General features: G+C 38.9%; 1 protein-coding gene across 1 annotated transcript in view; it reads right to left on the reverse strand.

The window, feature by feature from the left end:
- Positions 1-1,178: 1,178 nt before the first annotated feature.
- MAP3K5 (mitogen-activated protein kinase kinase kinase 5) overlaps positions 1,179-19,424 on the reverse strand; it is a 203,596-nt gene continuing 185,350 nt past the window's right edge. Inside the window, exons 19-26 of the mRNA XM_019648088.1 lie at positions 19,389-19,399; positions 18,864-19,078; positions 18,554-18,776; positions 9,598-10,013; positions 5,187-5,299; positions 4,375-4,487; positions 2,794-2,870; positions 1,179-2,088 (exon numbers count right to left, since the gene is read on the reverse strand). Coding sequence (XP_019503633.1) covers positions 2,028-2,088; positions 2,794-2,870; positions 4,375-4,487; positions 5,187-5,299; positions 9,598-10,013; positions 18,554-18,776; positions 18,864-19,078; positions 19,389-19,399 — 1,229 coding nt within the window. The 3' untranslated portion in view covers positions 1,179-2,027. The remainder of the gene's footprint in view (positions 2,089-2,793; positions 2,871-4,374; positions 4,488-5,186; positions 5,300-9,597; positions 10,014-18,553; positions 18,777-18,863; positions 19,079-19,388; positions 19,400-19,424) is intronic.

Below are 19,424 nucleotides of genomic sequence, written 5' to 3' on the forward strand. Positions count from 1 at the left end.
TCTATGGAAGGAGGCTCTCCATTTCTCTCTCTGGGTGTCACTTGCAATAAAGAGGTAGGACTTGATAGTGTTAAATCATCTGTAGAGATTTTTTTAAAGGATCTCAGCCCTACCCCAGACCTATAAAAACAGTTTCTCTATGGTGGTGGCACCAATATTTTAAAAAGCATCCAGGTCATTTTAATGTAAAGCTGGGTATAGAATCACTGGCCTAGATTGATACCAAAGGCCTTTAAGTGAAACCTTTCATGAAATTTGGGCCATAATTGAATTCCCCTCTTTTGTGTCTAAGACCCAAAATACTGTCAAAAACCTAATGATGCTGGTCTGGAACTGTGTGATGAACCATGTAGGGTAGGAGGAAAATTTGCCCACAAAGACAGGGCAGGAGGAAGATCCCAAGAAAAGACTGAAAAGAGATGGTTGAACATAGGTAGCTTGATCCTATATACCGTCTAAAAGAGACACTGAGCCATTACAACTAGAGAGATGAACTGTGGCTTAATAAAGGAGTTACCCTGTGTTTAAATACGAGTGAAATGACATATCATTTAATTTATACCTCACCTCCTTTGAAAGTTCCCTACAGGATGCAAGAGGCAACTATCTATCCTCAGGATTGGGAAGTAAAAACAAGATGCAGTTATGTTGTTACAAATATCAAATGAAAAGATACTGGTGAGAACTTTCTATATAATCTAATGCAATATAAAATATACTGTACTTTAGCTTTCACGTAGCAATAAAGATGGCTGCTGTTTTACTGAAGATTGTTGTATATGGGTGAAATTATGATACATGAACATCTCTATGTTATTTTTATCTTGCAAAATAAACGGTTTCCTCTGTATTTAAGAAATTTGTTTATCTCACTGATCACCCATCTAGGAACTGTAGACTTCGTTCTATGAATATGAGCGGACTTATAAAATATACAGCTTAAAATAAAAATATTTCCCTCAATATGAAAATTAAAATCAAGGAGATAGAAAATGCAGTGGTCTCCACTAGGATACTATTTGCAGACCCTGTGAGATACACAGTAGTCATTCATGATAACTTAGGGCCTTGAGAAAAATAGACTGAGTTCCTCTTACTTCCTTTTTTCTTTGCTCTCTTTCTTGCCACTCTGTTACCTGAGGAACAACTTGGATGTCAGTTGGTCTTAGTTACTTGAATAGAAGACAGATTGTATTTTTAATGTTATAGCTGAAGAAACAATTAGAAATTTGACACAGTAGTTTATCTAGTTAAGCAAAACAAAATAAGAATACTTTAGAATTTATCAAAACAGTAATGCTGACAGTCTTTTTACTTTTTAGAGTAAGTATGACACAATGGATAGCTTTAGAACAAGCTAACATTACTATGATTCGGGCATGTGCAACTGGTACAGTTCAGTAGTACAAACATAACTCAAACAAATGTACTATAGGCCAGAAACTTAAGTTACAAAATATAGTCAATATAACAATACAGATAAGTAAGTAAAAACCATTGCTCTCAGATTCTGCATACTTAAAAAAAACATAAACTTTATACAATAATTGAAATTATGCATTTCTACTCAGATTATTAGAGCATATTACAAATACACATAAGCCTAAAAAGTTATGGTCACATTTTAGTTTGTTCCAGTGATGCACAATCACATGAAATGTTATATCCGTTTCGTGTGAAATAAACATTTGGCTGAAGTACAATAGCTGCTGAGTTCAAAATATTTCCATAAAAATGTTTAGACTAAAATAATCCTAAACATCCTAATGTCCTAATGTTTAGGATTATTTTGAGAGTCCATATGAAGAGTCCTTACGAATTATAGAAATAGAAGCAGTTAGGAAATTTCAGTGTATTTTGTGTGTTTTTTTGTTTTGTTTTGTTTTTTTAACACAAGTAAACAAATACTGGATTTAAAGTGCAGCTTCTTTCTCCTCTCCCTTTGATTCTCCCTCCCTTAAGAAAGATCAGTTCTGTGTTAATTTTTTAGAATCTCCATGGAAGGCTGGAAACAAATTGAGCGACAGTCAAGTCCGTTTGTCCCGAAAGTCAGTGATGGCCTTCCACAGTGTGCAGAGCATCCCTCCCCTGTTTAAAGACATAAGAATATGGTGAAGAGAACACTTCATTTGAAACACTGCCCTTGAACTAGAAAAGCAACTGCTTAGCTTTCAGCTGCTCTGATCAGAACGTGAAGACCCCAATGTCTTATCAGTCATCGTGTATTCTTTTTGTATATATTTTCTCATCATCCCTCCAATGCCTTTCCTTTCCACCCCCACAAACTATCAAGTCCCAAATCATCATTTTAGATTTTCAGCACTTTTTGAAATGTGTCTTTGTAGAGGTCCGTGTAAGTTATGCATATGGGTGGCCTGATAGAAAAAAATAATTATTATAAGAAACTGTATCAGATTGTATCAGGCATTTGGATGGCAAATCAGCACCTCATCGTAATATTTCTAAATATGATACAATCATGAACTACATTAGACATCTGTTTAAGGCAGCTTTAGAATGACTGCATGGTCTTAGTCTGATCTATTATCCAAAATATTCTTTCAGTTGATTTGCATTTACTTATACAGAAATATTGGTTATCAGAGTCCTCAATAAGAGTCTGGTCCAACTAACCCAGTTTACTTGCAACAACTGAGAACCAGAGAGGTGAGCCCAGGATTGGCGAGCTGGTTAGAGCTAGTTAGGGACTCAGCCAGGGCAGGAACCCAGACTTCTTAATCTCAGCCCTGTGCTCTTGCCATCATGACAACTGAATGGAAAGAAAAGTGTTACCTTAGTCTCAGGCATTTTAAGTCGTCACGTGTAACAAAGTAGAGAATATCCTCTAGTGAATAATCCTCAGCCAAAAACTGTGGAGAAAGTAAAATATGCACAACAGTTAGAAGTTTTATACATCTTTAATAAACAGCAAACTCTATCCAAAATATAAACATTAGCAATAGTGAAAAATTAATATAAAAGGCAAGCCACTAGAAATAATCTTCTGGTATTATTAGGGGAAAGTTCCCCCATTACAAAATAATTACAAAGAGATGCATCCATATGACTTCCAAATGCATAAGATTACAAGCAACATAGAATTTCTGAATGGTCTAACGAATACAAAGGACTCACTTGTAACTACATCTGCTGCTCATAAGACAATGTTTGCCTTTAAGAGGTTTGCTACTGTATAGCTTTATTTTTCTCAAGTAGGTAAAAAGTGTTCCTGGAAAGGTATTATTTATACTTAATTTCTGAACTTACTTTTCTAATAATTATTAGAAAAATCAGAGTCCTGATTTAAACTTAAGCTTTTAATGTTAACTCTTAATAAAAGGTCAGTGATTTAGTGGATCGTCAGTTACTGTCCTTTAATTGTGATTTTGAGTCTCAGCTTGAGAAATATTTTGGAGAGTTTGATTGGATGTCTTATTTTCCATAGGCAAGAGAGTTGTTTAAATGTATGTAGCAGTAACTTGTTAAATGCAAATTTCTAAGCAGACTCTACATTTTATTTAGTGATCCAATAAATTATCAGTTCAAGAGAAAAGATATCTTTATTCTTATTTTTAAAATTTAAGTATAAAACTGAAATCAATATAATACTGTATTTCTATAAAATAAAAATATAACCTCTTATTGTGTGTATATGTGTATACATATATGTAATCTTAAAACAAACAAATGCTATTCATGCTGATTACAAGTCTATAAGGAGTAGAAAATAATTAGGTTATTATAGATACAATATGGTTTATAAAGTGTTTGTTCCTAACATAAATTTGCTAGCTAGATGGATTTCATTAAGTATCAATAAATAGCCACTGCCCAGTGGAGTATAATGTCATTAGAGAATTAAAAAGTTAACTAACAAAAGAGAGAATTGAAAACAGAAAAACCCGATTTCTAGTTCTGTCTTGATTTTTCCATTCTTTGTTATTTCCTATTCAGAATCATGGAAGTCCTTAGGGGGCCTGGACCACAAAGCTCACTGTGTTTGTTCATTCTGCACCCCTCCCCTTGAATGATTTCCCCTTCCGGTCTGCCCCCACCCCAAACTCACATATAGGTAGCCTAGTTTATTCCTACATGTTCCTTAATCTTCAGCTCATTCATCATCTTCTCTAAGAACTGTTCCCTCCCTCTGTCTCACCTGACAACCTTTTTCCTTCATAGAATTTATCAAGACATAAGTACACTTTCATCTGTGGACTCATCTGATTATCATCTGCCTGGCCTAGTCTATAAGCCTCAGGAGGGCAGGGCTGTGTCTGCACTGCTCACTTGTGCATCCCCTATACCTAGCACCTCAGCACTCAGCTACTATGAGATGAAGTGAAAGAATGCTTGTCGCACAGATGTCATCTTTACCCGACTTATAGTGTCTTCATCAGCTCCATTTTCTCTCAGCCAGTCAATAAGTTCAGGATCTTCAATATTTGTGCCAGGAGAAGTTAAGTGATACACAGGCAATCCAGGAATATCTAGAAGAGCATTTGGAGTAGGAGGGTGTACATTCTTAGCTTCACCTAACAGAGGTCATCTGAGACCTCCCAGTCAACAGACATTTATTAATATTTTAAAAGATTTTGCTCTATCAGAGAATAATCAAGAGATAATTGAGATTGGCAGTATGAATTATAAATAAAATGCTTAAAGACCACTTAATTACTAGTAAATGGAGAGTCAGAAGCAATAGTGTAATATCAATTTCATAGTTTCTTAGAATAAACTTGGTGTATCAAAACTGTACTGTGTATTTCTCATGCAACAAAGATGAGCATAATAGGCAGAGAACCAACCAGATAATTAGCTTTGTCCACTACTTGCAATAATATGAAAAAAACTAGCACACACAGAATACAAATGCAAAAATGACAAAAATAGTATTATCTTATTCTGGTACTTTCATTGTGAAATCTTTAAAAAGAAAGACAAATAAGTGGAGAGCCTTATTTACTTAATATATAATCTCAGGAAAAGATAACCGAATCATCTTATTTTTACTGCCCTTATAAAAAATGATATTTTTCTACAATTAAGATTTGGGTATTTTTTTAAAGCAATTTCTGCTTATAGTTGTGATACAAGTGATTAAACCATACTATAAAACTCCAGTGGGCTTTCTCAGCTTTTTGTGGGAGCCTGGTTGCCATTTACTTTAAGATTTTCTGCTTACTCACCTATTGATTGGGACTTAAGCTTCAGATGTTTAATTTCGTGGTCTTTTTCTTCAATAGCTTGATGAAGGAGTGCTTGTAATTCTTTCTCTTTCTGAACCAATTCTTCCAGTAATCTGGAGAAGAAAACGATATCAGTTGACTGGACAATAAAGCTGGAGCAGCTAACAGAGTGACCTTCTATACTTGGGCTTCTCGTGCTACTATGAGCACCTATACCTGTGGGATTTCACTGAAATGCAGGTTCTGAGCCAGCAGCTCTGTGGGGAGGTCTGAGATTCTGCATTTCTAAGCTCCTAAGTGCCACTGCTGTGGCTGATCCACAGATCCTATGTTGAGTAGTAAAGCTGTAGAAGACAGTGTGCTTTCAGACAAGAATTCAAAATCCCCATCCCCAACTGCTGTCTGCCAAAATCTTCAGAGATTCTGTTCTGTTGCTTCTTTTTATGACCACAAATGGATGTGTGTGTGTGTGTGTGTGTGTGTGTGTGTGTGTATTACATGTATGACTCCTAAAAAAAAAAAAAGTTGGTCAATATGGGTAATAAACAAAAAGGTAGTCACTTTTTTTAAACTATGAAAATTTGAGAAGTAATGATAGGTGAGGTTGCCCACAGTACAAGGTGTGATCAAACATATGCTGAATATTTAAATAAAAAAATTTATTACAGTGAAAAACACATGTGTTCCTGGTACATTCACTTCCTAGCTGGCATCGGATGCATTCTCCAAAGAAACAAGGAGAAACTAAGATAGCATTTATCCCATCGTTTTTAGTCATGAAAGTTTCACTATGCATCTGAGAGCCAACTGGTAACTACTCCTCATTTCTTAAACTGTCCTTTGAAAAAAATATTCCAAGTTATGAAGATAGGTGCTCTGATTTTTTTTAGGAAACTATCTTTGACTAACTTGGATTCAGAATTGTAATTTAAGATACCTAATTACTCCTAAGATAATCAAGATAAATTGTTGTATTCCCTACAGCTCTTTGCAAACTGTATTTGTTTCAGTTTCTGAGTATGGACAGACTGAACTCGTGACCAGATTCCATTCCAAAAGTTTGTTTCTATATCAGTTGACATGTTCTTAAGGCAGCACAGGCACAACTCAAAGACAGCCCTGGGTATGTCTCCTGTATCAGCCACGTGTTTCCTGTGTTAACTTGGATAAATTAATGTCTCTGAGCATCAGTTTTCTTATTTGTAAAAGGGAAAAGGAAATTTCCTGAAAGAATTACTGTGAGCATTAAGTTAGACAGTATGGCTAAAGTGCCTAGCCTTTGATAAGGGCTGTTTTGTTCCCTGCTGCTGCTGGAGGCCCCGGGAAAGAGCCCTCCCAGGGCTCAGCAGGGGTTCCTTCCCCGATGTCCAGGTTCCACCCCTTTCCTGCAAGACAGAGGTGAGGCCCTCAGGTGAGAGACGGGATCATTGGAGAGTAGGTGGCAGAGGTGGGACAAATGGAAAACACTCTGAGAGGTAGCCAGAGAGCGTGGTTTGAGGAACACAGGTTGTTTCCAGACCAATGGGAGCAAGCAGTGCACAGGTAGGTGGATTAAGCAGTAGGAACTGAAAGCAGGAGGGAAGCGGAGGACCAAGGGAAGCTTTTATCTGTTGCAAAAGGAATGATATTCAAAGAAATGGATAGCAAGCTCAGTATGAATTATTTTTAAGTGGCCCATTTTTTGGTCTGGTATATCGTATTTTTGTCTTCCTTGTAAATTTACATGAATGGAGTAGTGATGGCAAATTCTCGTTTTCTCGAAGACTGCAGTGAAATTTTCTAGAACTTATGTTTACCTAAACTACATTATTTCCTTTTTATCTTTAAAAGTCAGAATTTAACATTGAAAGCAACGTACTGACAGACCATCTCATTTGTCCCAAATCTATCTCTCAAAATTATTTATTTTAAGGACATATCCAGTCCATCGGTTTTATTTTTACTTTGTCTTCAGTTAGTAGGGAAGGCCTTCAAAACCAACGCAACTGCCTGCCTCTCTGTTCCAGAAAATTTTGGCAAGGATCTGCCCTGAGGTCAATTTTTTAACACAGATGGGTGGGGATGGGTAATTTCAGAATTGTAAGATAGGAAAATTAGATAACCATTCAGTTCCTTGTGAGTTAGATTTTTTAACTCTGCATCCTTGTTCCACATTATTATCCAAACTCCCTGTGTGAAGTGAATTACTTTCAGAACATTTTACGTAAGCATATACTTAAATATAAGTAAAATATACCCTCTAAGGCTATTTTGTTACTTTTTCCATTTAATATTATTGATGATCTAATAATCAAGTGCTGGAAAAATCTGACTTACCTTCCTTGGTAATTATTCTAAATGTAAGCCTAAGATTTCTAACACGAGGGCTACACCCATTCCTAAAAACACACTAACAATTCCTGTAAGTTTATCTTGCAATACATGTACTTCTATAATCAAGTCATATTCAACTGAAAATTATAAGAACCACTATAGCCATGACTAGTCCCTTAGTTCCACCGCTTAGTGCTTGTACTAAAGCAGCTGCCCTTTCTTTAAATCATGTGTGAGCTGAAAATTGTGTCTTGTCTCATTTTCTGGGGGTGATGGAGAAGCTGTGGGAGGTATTCCTAGAAAAAGAAAAATGAGGCTGATATTGCTGTAGATGTCACAGATTTAAGTGTAAATATGTAGAGAACAAGCACAAATGTGTGGGCTTTTGTGAAAATGCAACTATGTACTAATGTAATAAAGAAATGTGGCAACTCCTAGTCTTTTCCAGTGAGATGGGCAGATGTGGGAAGCAGGCCTTCAACTAGCTGATACCCTCAGATGTCAGATGTGAAGACTTGAAGAAAGTGGCTCACCAAAAGCAGCCCTTGGGGACTGCAGGTGGCCTAAGCATGATGGACAGACATTAAGGACTAGGTGGTGAGACAGGGCAACTCAAATGGGCTAAGGAGAGAAGGAAAAGGCTACATTTAGGAGACAGGTTTATTGACATAAGCCAGGATATGTAGACAGAAGGTTTTACAGCCCGAGAAGCAAATACACCAGTTCGTTGGTAAATAATCTTTACTCTCTGTATAATTCTTACTGGAAGCCATGGGTAGAAAGGGGTGGGGTGGCTGGATCAAAACAGGAATGAATGAACTTGCCTCCTCTAAAGATCAAAGAGGGGTATAAAAAACAGTTCCCTTCAGGACCGGGTGAGAGAGAGTCTACCAAAGAGAAGTGGCTAAAGGGAACACCTACTGTCATGGATGGAGTATCATAATTGGACTATTACTTGAGAAGAGGAAGAAATGAGGGACACCATGATTTAGATGGACGTCTCAAAGGAGAAAAGACTCAAATTCTTTTCCACTAAGTGGTAGAAATGACAAGTAAAGAGCTGGGTTTCAGAGAACAAGGATGGGATATGGAAGTCAGAAAGCCACTTTCCCATTATTCAGAAGGATTTCTGCGTGTAAATCATAGCATATATGTATGGATTTACTTAATCATGCAACCAAAATTCATGTTTCTAAATACAGGACAAGCTTTGTACCACTCATACTGATCTTGGTATTCAGGCGTAACCTTAAAAACCTAAACGTAAGAGTGGAAATAAACGTTTTATCTCCCTGGTGAACAATTAGTATTTTCAATTAAGGTTTCTAAATATTTGAACAACTTTTATTGGTATACTAAAAAAAAAAGTTTTCACTATAAACGCAGTCATAAAGTCAGTTGCCCACATGTCAACTGTAGCCAGCACAGGAAGCTATAAATCATCAAGACACAGACCTTGAACTGAGCCAACATCTGTGAAGCACAGGAAATATTTACTGTGTACTTAATAACCCAATCATGTAGATTCTATGTTACCAAATTCTCAAACAAAATTAAACCCAGATATGACACAGCCTATTAGAAATAAAATAGAATCATAAATGTGGCCAACTGATCATTCTTTCAAGGTTCTAAAAATGCAAAGCTGTAGCACCACTATTAGTTTTATCTCCTCAAGAACTGAGATCTTCCTCTCCTGGAAAAACCTGATATTCCAAACAACAGGTTTTCAAGAACACGGGCTTTCTGCCTGCCTTTCAGCTATCTGTCGGACGGTACATGCTGCTCAGATTCTGTCCCCATGACAGTTATGAGGTTACAAAGTTCTCTGAAAATCTCGGAGCACTTGGAGATAAAGCAGTGGTCAAGGCCAAGGTGTTGAAGGCTTGAACTGGTAGAAGCAGAAAATGTATTTGACTAAAGAGATGGAGCTATATCTCTGTTTTCTGAAGGCTTTAAAGCAAGTTGACATGAATGGGTTAAAGGAGCCACATTTTGTATTTTCTGTGGACCAAACTTTTTAAAGGAGACCCAAAACACATGCACTTATAGGAAACGTCAGGAAAAAGAAACCCTCCCACGTCAGAATACAACTTACTTGTTGGTTTCTATTTTCAATCTCCCGAGCTGTACATGCAATGATCGGTTAGCACCCTGCGAATCGTGGGACACCGTTGAACTGAGCGTGCTCACCCCTGAGGTAGCCACAGTATCTTCGATGATGACCTGAGGTCTTCGGACATTTTGATTGGGAGGCTGTTCCTCATGGTCATCTTCTGCCTCCAAGTCTTCTTGGTCTGCAGTGTCACTCTCAGATGCAAGGCTAAAATGTGGCCTTAGTTCTGTCAGGCACAATAGCAATGACAGTGTCAATAAAATACGACTGACTGCCTTCATTTCGTAAGACACGAATGTCATCTCCCCTGCTATCAATAAGGTATGCATTCCAAACTGATTTTCCAAAACTAAAGATGGATTTCTGTGCATTGATTCAGGCTTGTCCTGGTGAATTTGCTAAATTCACCAGGTATATAAACTCAGAACACTCTAATTCAAGCAGAAGAAAAATGTTCACACTGCACATAAGATATGTGGGAAAAGTACTAAAATCAAAAAGGCAATTCTGTAAAAACTTGCTAAGAATATAAAAATTTGCTTATATAATTAGAATTCATTTTTTGGATTATATAATATCCGGCAACTATTAACTTGCTTAGAAACGAGGAGTGTGAGACACAGAGAGATTATCTAAACAAATATAAGCAGACAGAATGCTTTTTTGCCTGTAAATCAAAATGTAAGAGGATTGAGGGGGTAGGTACTGAAAATGCCACACATGCTTATAGTCACTCTCCTAAGACTTTCTGTTTTGGATATTGGGTTGATTTTTATTCTCTAGGGAAGTTGCAGTGAATTTTTTTTTTAATTTCTTTTTATTTATTTATTTTTTCAGCTGAGCCATCCTGCCACCTGTTGGCAGCTCAGCGGCAGCTCAGCTTGGGCCGGGAATCAAACTGCTGTTGCTCAGAGCTCACACTCTTGAGTGAGCTCTTAACCTACTGAGCCACTCAGCCGGCCCCCTTCCAGTACTTTTTTATCTTACAAAACTGAAACTCTGTAACCATTAAACAACACCCCATTTTCCTCTCCCACCTAACCCTAGCAACCACCATTCTACTTTCTATGACTACTATAGATTCCTCATATAAGTAGAATCATGCAGTATTTGTCTTCTTGAGACAGGCTTACTTCACTTAGCATAATATCTTAAGGTTCATAATAGATACCACATTTTGTTTATCCATTCAACTGTTAATGGGCGCTTGAGTTGTTTCCACCTCTTGGCTATTGCGAATAACGCTATGAAATTGGGTATACAAATATCTCTTTGAGATCCCGCTTTCAATTCTTTTGGATATATACCCAGAAGAGGAATTGCTGGATCATATAGTAATTCTATTTTTAATTTTTTGAGGAGTCACTATACTGTTTTTTATAGTGGCTGCACCACCTTACAATCCTACCAACAGTGCACAAGGGTTCCAATTTCTCTACATCCTTGCCCTTTATCTCTTGAGGTTAACCAAACTCCACCACTACTCTGCTTTCTGCATTATCTCTTTTCTCTTTCCAAAATTCTACTTCCTAATTCATCTAGAGTAAGAGTGACTCAAAATCAGGTGTTTTACTTTTGCAAACCCAGCACTCAGTATAGGGGCTAAGACATTATTAGCCTCTCAAAAAATGTTGGTAGAATGGAAGGGTTGTCCTACTAGGATTATTTGTATTTAGAAGGGAACAAAATAGTGACAACATATTTTACTTTAAAAATAATTTAATAAAGTGCAATTCTAGGTTAAATTACAACGTAAGATTAGGCCTTTTAAAATTTTCTAAAATTGTTCTTAAACTTCTTTTAAGGTCTCTAAACTAATTTTTTTTAAAAAATTAAAAAGTTTTATTGGGGATGACCAGTTAGCTCAGTTGGTTAGCACATGGTGCTGATAATACTAAGGTTGCCGGTTCAATCCCCACATGGGCCACTGTGAGCTGCGCCCTCCCTAAGAGAGACAACTATTCCATTGTAGCATGAAAGCAATGTGTAACCAATGACCATGGCTGTTCCCCAATAAAATAATAAAAAAAGGTTTTATTATTGTTGACTATAAGCTCACTTCTGGGGAGGCAAAATTTCCAATATTTATTATTATATTTAAATATCCCTTTATATTTCACTTTAAATTACCATAAATTATTTTACATATATATAAATGACTAAAAAATTCTCTCAAATAATATGAAGAAAGTAGAAGTTTATTAATGAATGTAATACTTGCTATTTTTGTCTTTCATGGTGGCTCCCTAAGTACGTATCATCAAATCACACATTGTAACATATGCAAATGAGATAGAATATCTGGTTCTTGTCCTCAGAGATAACAATCTAAAGGAGTGTTATAAACGTAACACTATAAACTAGGGCTGAATATAAAGATAACATAAGTACAAATTAATACAGCTAAAATTATTTTACTTGATCTCAGGTCTATTAGACCTAGCTATTAATACATATATAATTCACATGTGCATGTATTAAGAGTGCTCGGTAGTAAATACAGCACATTTGCAATGACTAAATCAGTGGTGGTTTACACACTTGATGGAGGCAGACGGGCCTAAGCAGGGTTCTGGAAGACGGGAAAGCTTTGTTGGCCTCGTGGAGAAAAGGGGAGAAGACTTTGAGAGAAGAAAGCTCAAATGGTGGCACAGAGGTCTCTGAGAAGAATGGAAAAGAGTGGGCTGCCCGGAGAGAGCAAACATCAGGAGAAAGGAGGGACTCTGGGGGGCCTGTAAGTGGGCAGCATTTAAACATGTGCAAGAAACTGGAGCTGGTACATAACTGCAGAATGGCAAGATGGATTAAACGATACTATTCCCACCTCCCTACCCCCTCACCCCAACTGGTTATTTCCCCAGAGGAAAATAACTAGACCAAGCTTCTGTAGCACAAAGTATTTATGATGCCACATAAAATCAGAATGCGTATCAGTGCAGTGTATACTTGCATTAAGATCCTCGTATGGTGTGTAACAGAAAGCTGGCCGTTTTACATTAATGTGGACATGGGGCACATGATTGATTCAGCTTTACAACTTGTAGTAATATCAAGTGCTTTAGCAGTTTTAAAAATTATTATTAATATAGGAAGTATGACTACATTATCAGTTCTCTCTGCCTAGGCACTGCCAGCAGGGAATCTATGCTCAGCATTTTTCTATCTGCTCACCCACAGCCAGTCTATTCTTGAGGAGTAATAACAGATACTTAATGATGACAATCATCTAAAGGATGATTCTTGATGACAAGTGAGAAAACAGCCTTAAAAAAAAAAAAACATCTTAAGGGACTTGCACTGTATTACTCTCTGCTTTGTGTGCTCTTTTTGGAAAAAAGAAGATGGAGCACTTTATTATGAAATAATTTCAGAATAACAGAAAAGTTGCAAAAGTAGGACAGAGACTCCCCATATACCCTTCGGCAGTTTGCCCTAAACTTAACATCTTACATAGCTTTGGTACTATCACCCAAACCAGGAAGTTAACATCAATACAATACTATGAATCAATCAAGAGACCTTATTTGAACTTCACCAGTTTTCCTACTGATGTCCTCTTTTTTTTTTTTAAATTTTTTATTGTTTCAGGTGTACAGAACAATGCTGATGTCCTTTTTCTGATCCAGGATCCCACACTGCATGTAGTTATCATGTTTCCTTAGTCTCTTCCAGTCTGTGACAGTTCCCCCATATTTCTTTATCTCCCATGACCTCCAAACTTTTTAGGGGCACTGGTCAGGTTTTCTGTACTATGCCTCTCATTTTTGGTTCAACAATGTCTTATCATGATTAGGTTGAGGCTGTGCATTTTGTGCAAGAATATCACAAAGGTGATATTGTGCCCTTCTAAGTACATCATATCAGGAGGTACATGATGCTGATGTGTCTTATTACTAGCAATGCTTAACTGGATTGTTTGGCAAAGGGGGTGCCTGCCAGGTTCCTCCACTGTAAAGTCAGTTTTTCCTTTGTAATTAGTAAATGTCTTGTGGGGAGATAATTTGAGACCATTCACATATCCCATTTCTCATCACTCTTTTGTCTACTAATCTAAGCAGCCATTGATGGTTCCTGCCTGCTATAATTATTACTATTTTGTTTGCCTATTGTGATTTTCTATTTCCCTTATTCCTTCTACATTTATTAATTGGAATGCCACTAAAACAAACAGCTGGGCCTTCTAGTCCATATAGTTCTTTATTCAATTATTTAGAGCAGTTTTGGACTCATAGAGATTTAGTTTATTCTATGGGCTACAATCTAATGCTGTCATTACTTGATTTGATTTGATTGCTAGAATTGCTGTGGCTTAGACTTTTGGGAACTCCCTCAAGCTGTCTCAGTGTCCTTTCATTGAACCTCCATCTTTTTGGGGACACTTCCAAAAAAAGTTTGCTCTTTTCTTTCTTTCAGAATTTGGTTGGTTAATTGTAGTATTTTGTCATCTAAAAGGAATTTTTCTCAGTGGAATATGACGACTGGCATTTTTAATGTAGTTTCTTTGAGTCTTAATTGTATAACAAAATCTTTAGGGACATTTAGAAATTGGATGAACTAAATGCTTGATATCAATTCATCTTGGTCATATGTTTTACCATTTATATAACGGTGTCCATTGTATGAGTATATTGCCTTCTCCTATCCTGAAAGTAATATAAAAGAATACTTCCTCCATGTAATTCTCATCTAAAGTCTCCACTTAAACAAAAAATCTTTTCAAACAGTAATTTCAATTTTATCTAGACTCCTAGTGGCCTCAAAGAACCCAATTTCATAGTGGAAAGACAAATAACTTTCTTTAGCAAACACTTTTCATGAAGAATGTGGCTTGGGCTGGCTGAGTGGCTCGTTGGTTAAGAGCTGGCTTGGGAGCGCGAGCTCTGAGCAGCAGAGCCGCATGTTCAGATCCCACTTGAGGGCCAGTGACGCTGCCCTTTACAGCTAAGATGCTGAGCAACAGACCAACCTGGAGTTGGGCTGCTGTGAGTGGCCGGNGCTAAACACAAATTTCGGAAACCAAATGACTAGATGATCTCTTAGGTCTTTCTCAGTTCTTAGGTACTATGATTCTATGGCAAACATGGGCTTTTATTTTGATGGAGACTGAGTTGATTCAATAGGCGATGCCTACATTTCATCAAATACTGGCTTGAAAGAAAGAAATTTTTGTCAGAAACATCTTTACCAAACAAGTGTCTGAATACCACAAAAATCCTTTACTAAACAAGGCAGATATAAAATTGTAAAAAAGGAAATCAATCCACTGTTGCCTGGAGTCCCCTTTTTTACTTCATTCCTCTTGGACTGGGCTGAATCAGCAACTGCTCCAGTCTAAGACATGGGATGCTCACTTAGCAGTGGACTCCTGACTCTGTTAAATGTGCCTGCAGATCAGTAATTATTAACGGCTAGGAGGTGATGGAGGGTAAGCCATGTTTCAAGGTCACCCTGTCTATGAGTAAACTCAGTTCTGAGTCCAACGCCCATCCTCTTAATTCTAACTATAAAAATCTTAAGATTCTATAATATCTTAAGTGAAATTAGACTCTAAAGACAAAGCAGAGTCCAAGATACTCTTGAATTACCCTGAGCATGGAGGGTGAGCAGGCACGTGGGAAACGTGACTGACTCAAAGAATCGGCAGATTTATACTCTCCATCTCATACTCATTCTAAAGTGCATGCTCACTGGGAATGCTGTGGGCATAACTGTCGGCCTAAGTTCTCTGTCTCTTGCCAAGTGTGTGTGTGTATGTGTGTGTGATGAGAATGTTTCCTGCAATAAAAACCTACCCCATGTGGAAGGGATAAAACTATCATGGATTGAGCTTCTGGGAATGACTCCAGGCTCTTTTAGTGAGTTTTTAAAAATTCTGTTCTCAGAATCAAATCTGTGAAGTAGGTATTGTTACCAACACAGGGTGCCAGATGAAACAAGTAAATTGCTGCATCCCCTGTTTAGAAACTGGCTCAGCTGAGATCAGAACCGACTTCTGCATAACACCAACGTCAGTAACCATCTTATGACACCAAAAAAGGCTGGTCAGAAAGCTGCAGAGCACTCCAGAGCCTATCTAGTGCAAAATGCAATGACTGCCTTCCAGACTCTAGGCTGCCTGTGGAGACAGGTGGAAAAGGAGGGGGCTCTCCTCGGAGTTCTCCCCGGCTCTCAGAATTCAAGATGGGAAGTTGAAGAGGCTGTGGCCACGAAACGCCAGTTATTGGGCCTCTACTCTAGGCTGACTGGTTTTGAGGCACTTGAGAAACCTGCAAAATCCTGCTCCCAGTCTGGGGAACAACACACATTACAGCCCTGGCACTATTCAATCCATAACTCATGCAACTTAGGGAAATCCAACACCATGGTCATTCCTTTATTATTCCTTGAAATACATTAGTTGATCTTCTTAGAGCAAATTTACCTTCCTAGCTACGATCTGCAAAGGCCAACATTAAAAACAAAAGTACAACTACTCCTGAATAAATAAAACTAGAGAGAACAAACGACCCCAAAGCTGACAGCAGAAGACATCTGCCTTGAAATTTTCCACAAGAAATCCATTGGGTAGTGAACTAGCTCCCAGATAAGGAAGCGTGGAATCCTCTCAAATTGAAGGTTTCAAAAATATAATCACCATCTTGCTTTTGGGAGGAACAACTGAAGCCGCCTTCATGAAAAAGAAAGGTGAGGGGTTTCAGGAGGAATGTGCCCAGCCAGGCTTGCGGCTGCACACACCCCTAGTACCGAGCAGCCTCCTATGTAACCAGGGAGGGGAGGGCGAGCCTCTGTGATTGGCAATCTAGAGCTCATCGTATGATGCACCAAGCTTCAGCTCAATGGAAAATCTAAACATAAACTCACCATTTGATCCAGGTGAAAGAGCTGTGGGAAGAAAAGCAAAGAGCATCATAAGCACACATCGGGTTTGTTGTTCAACTGAGAAATCGACAAAAATTGAAGGCTTAACATGGAATCCATGTCCTTTCTAAGCACTCAACCTGCCCATCCTCATCCCATATAAACACCAGAAGGGCCCATAATAGATCATTAACTTGTTCTTTCCTCTCTGAAATGAGTTACGAAATTCTTGCAGAAGGACAATTCATATTTTGNTAAATTGTTTTTCTTTCTCCTCTAGAATGTCAGCTTCACTGGGATGCAGTTGTTTTTTGGGTTTTTTTTTCTTCAGTTTTGTTCACTGTAGTGTCCCCAGCACACAGAACAGTGCCTGGCATGTAGTAGATGCTCAATAAATCCTTGCTGAATGAATAAATGATCTCTGATTGCTGCCCATTTGCTCTTGAAGCCTGGTTCTCCTTCTTACCCTCCCATTTTCAGTCTTTGAATGACCACAGTGAGCAGGTGGAAAGGCAAGAGAGAAAACTAAAGGTTCAGCATTGCCCCACCTCCTCCACACCTCCCAACGCTCCTAAGCGGCATCCTGGGCACTCATCCTACCCTCATCCCAGAGCTCTTCCTTCCTGGGCCTCAAAGTAACTGCTCAAGGCAGCTTTCCTTTAGGACTCAAGTCAGGATTTTCCCAGAAAGCACAGATGTGCTCATTTGGGTTCTCCTTGTACCCGGGGATCCTTTCGGCCCCTCCTATAGGATCAAAAGAGGTGGACATTAGAGAATTCCTAAGATGATGGAATCAGCAGAGAAACTCAGTGGGGTTCTCAAGACAAAGACAAGCAGGGGCTATATAGTAACAGCCAAGAAAGAGACAGCCTCGTTTCATTTACACCCCAATACAAGCCAACTGTTGGACTGAGAAACTAAACAATTGACCCAACTCATCCAGCTCCACCCTTCTTGTAGCTGTTTTTCCAGGACAGAAGGGAGGGAAGGAGGTATATAGAGTCCACGCTGATCAGGGAGGACAGGTGGTGGCCACAAGGGCCGAAGCAGGTAGACAAGCCCCTGACACCCACACAACTAAAATAGGAGACTGAGTGTCCTGTCTGGGACCAAGCATGTCTAGGGAAGCTAATATCCACAGGCCTGGAGCTGGGGAAACCCTGTTTCCACTGGCACAGAGTGGGCGACAGGATTCTTCTCGTATCTGTAAGCAGAACCCCAGGGAACACATTTCCAGGTATTATGGACTGAACTGTGTTCTCCCAACCCCAAATTCGTATGTTGAAGCCCAAACCTCTAATGTGACTGCATTTGGAGGATCTTTAGTGGGTAATTAAGGTTAAATGAGATCACAAGGGTGGGGTCCTCATCCAATAGGACTAGTGTTCTTATAAGAAGAGGAAGAGAGACAGACCAGGGGCAAACAGAGAAAAAGGCCAGAATAAGACACAGCAAGAAGGCGCCACCTGCAAACCAAGGAAAGAGGCCTCAGAAGAAACCAAATCTGCCAACATCTTGTTCTTAGACTTTGAGCCTCTGGAACTATCAGAAATAAATTTCTGTCATTTAAGCTGCTCAATCTGGGGTATTCTGTTATAGCAGCCCTAGCATACAAACACACCAGGGAACCCGAGTTTCACTGGCCAGCTTTGTTCTTTCATAGCACATACGGCCTTCTAGCACACTATATAATTTACTTGTTATCGCCCATCACCTTCCATCTGAACAGAGCCCCACAAACCCAGGGATCTCTGTTGTATTTACAAGTTCCCTAAATGCTCAGAGGAGTGGCTGAGAGGTAGCCGTGAGCTAATGTAAGAATTAGCAATTCATGTGGCTCAATATGTATTTACTGATTGAGTGACTAAACAAATAAATGCAGAGTGAAAGCGGCTTGGAGGGACTAGCTGGAACTTCCCCAACACGAAAACTTTGCTTCTGACTTAAAAACAGCTTATGTTCCGAAACGCGGTTTCTACGTTAGGGATTTGCCCCTTTTCTCCCCCTCTGAGGTAGGTTTCATGTGAGCACTAAAGCTTCCTCATGTCTCCACGTCACCTGTGACGATTCCCATAGGTTAAGACAGTTCAAATATATAAACTCTGGGAAATGAAGTATCCATGAGAGGTTTTACCTGAGCCAAAGATTCCATTAAGTTTCTCACAACTTTGTCTTGGTCTTCCGTGAGGATCCTGTGAAGGGTGGCCCGTCTTTCACTGTCCTTCTTCAGCATAAAGAACCCAGAGTCTTTTTCCTCAGGGGAAGGTGGAGCGCTATGATCTTCAAAGTTTTCATCTGGAATGCTGCAATAATTGATACAGCATAAATCAATCACAATTTCCTTTCTACAATGACATACATCCTTCACCCAAGATAAGTCAGGTCTTTACCCCAAAAACAGGGTCCGTATTCCTTTTACGTCTTTTTCTCCGCAGGATTTGGGTCTTGTTTTGAAAGAAAAGGGGTCCACCTTTAACTCTGTGTCGGGGGAAACTGAGCCGTACTCACTGCTGCTGCTCGTATCTTCCACCAGGACGGGCACTGGCAAGGATATGCTCCTCAGATACTCTGCTTGTCGTGAGAGGGGGGAGGAACATGATGAATGCTTTTAAAAATGTACACATGCTGAAACACTGACTGAAAGAGAACAATTTTATAATGGTTGTCAACTGCCTCATTCCAATGAGTACAAAATTATGCTATGTAAGAGGCTGGTCATGGGATTATGACTACTCTGCATGCTCAACATCTGACCCAGTCAGGAGGTCAGTGAGGAAGGGGACTCCGGGCCCTGCAAGGAACATCTTGGAGGCAAGAAACAGTGGAGGAGCATCGGGCCCAGCAGGTCCTGGGTTCAGATTCCATCATTTTGATTGACCACCTGTTAGACTTTAGGAAGGTCACTTATGGGTCACAGTTTTCACACCTATAAAATAAAGGACCAGATTTAT

The sequence above is a fragment of the Hipposideros armiger genome, unplaced genomic scaffold (assembly GCF_001890085.2).
Source record: "Hipposideros armiger isolate ML-2016 unplaced genomic scaffold, ASM189008v1 scaffold_120, whole genome shotgun sequence".
Taxonomy (NCBI): domain Eukaryota; kingdom Metazoa; phylum Chordata; class Mammalia; order Chiroptera; family Hipposideridae; genus Hipposideros; species Hipposideros armiger.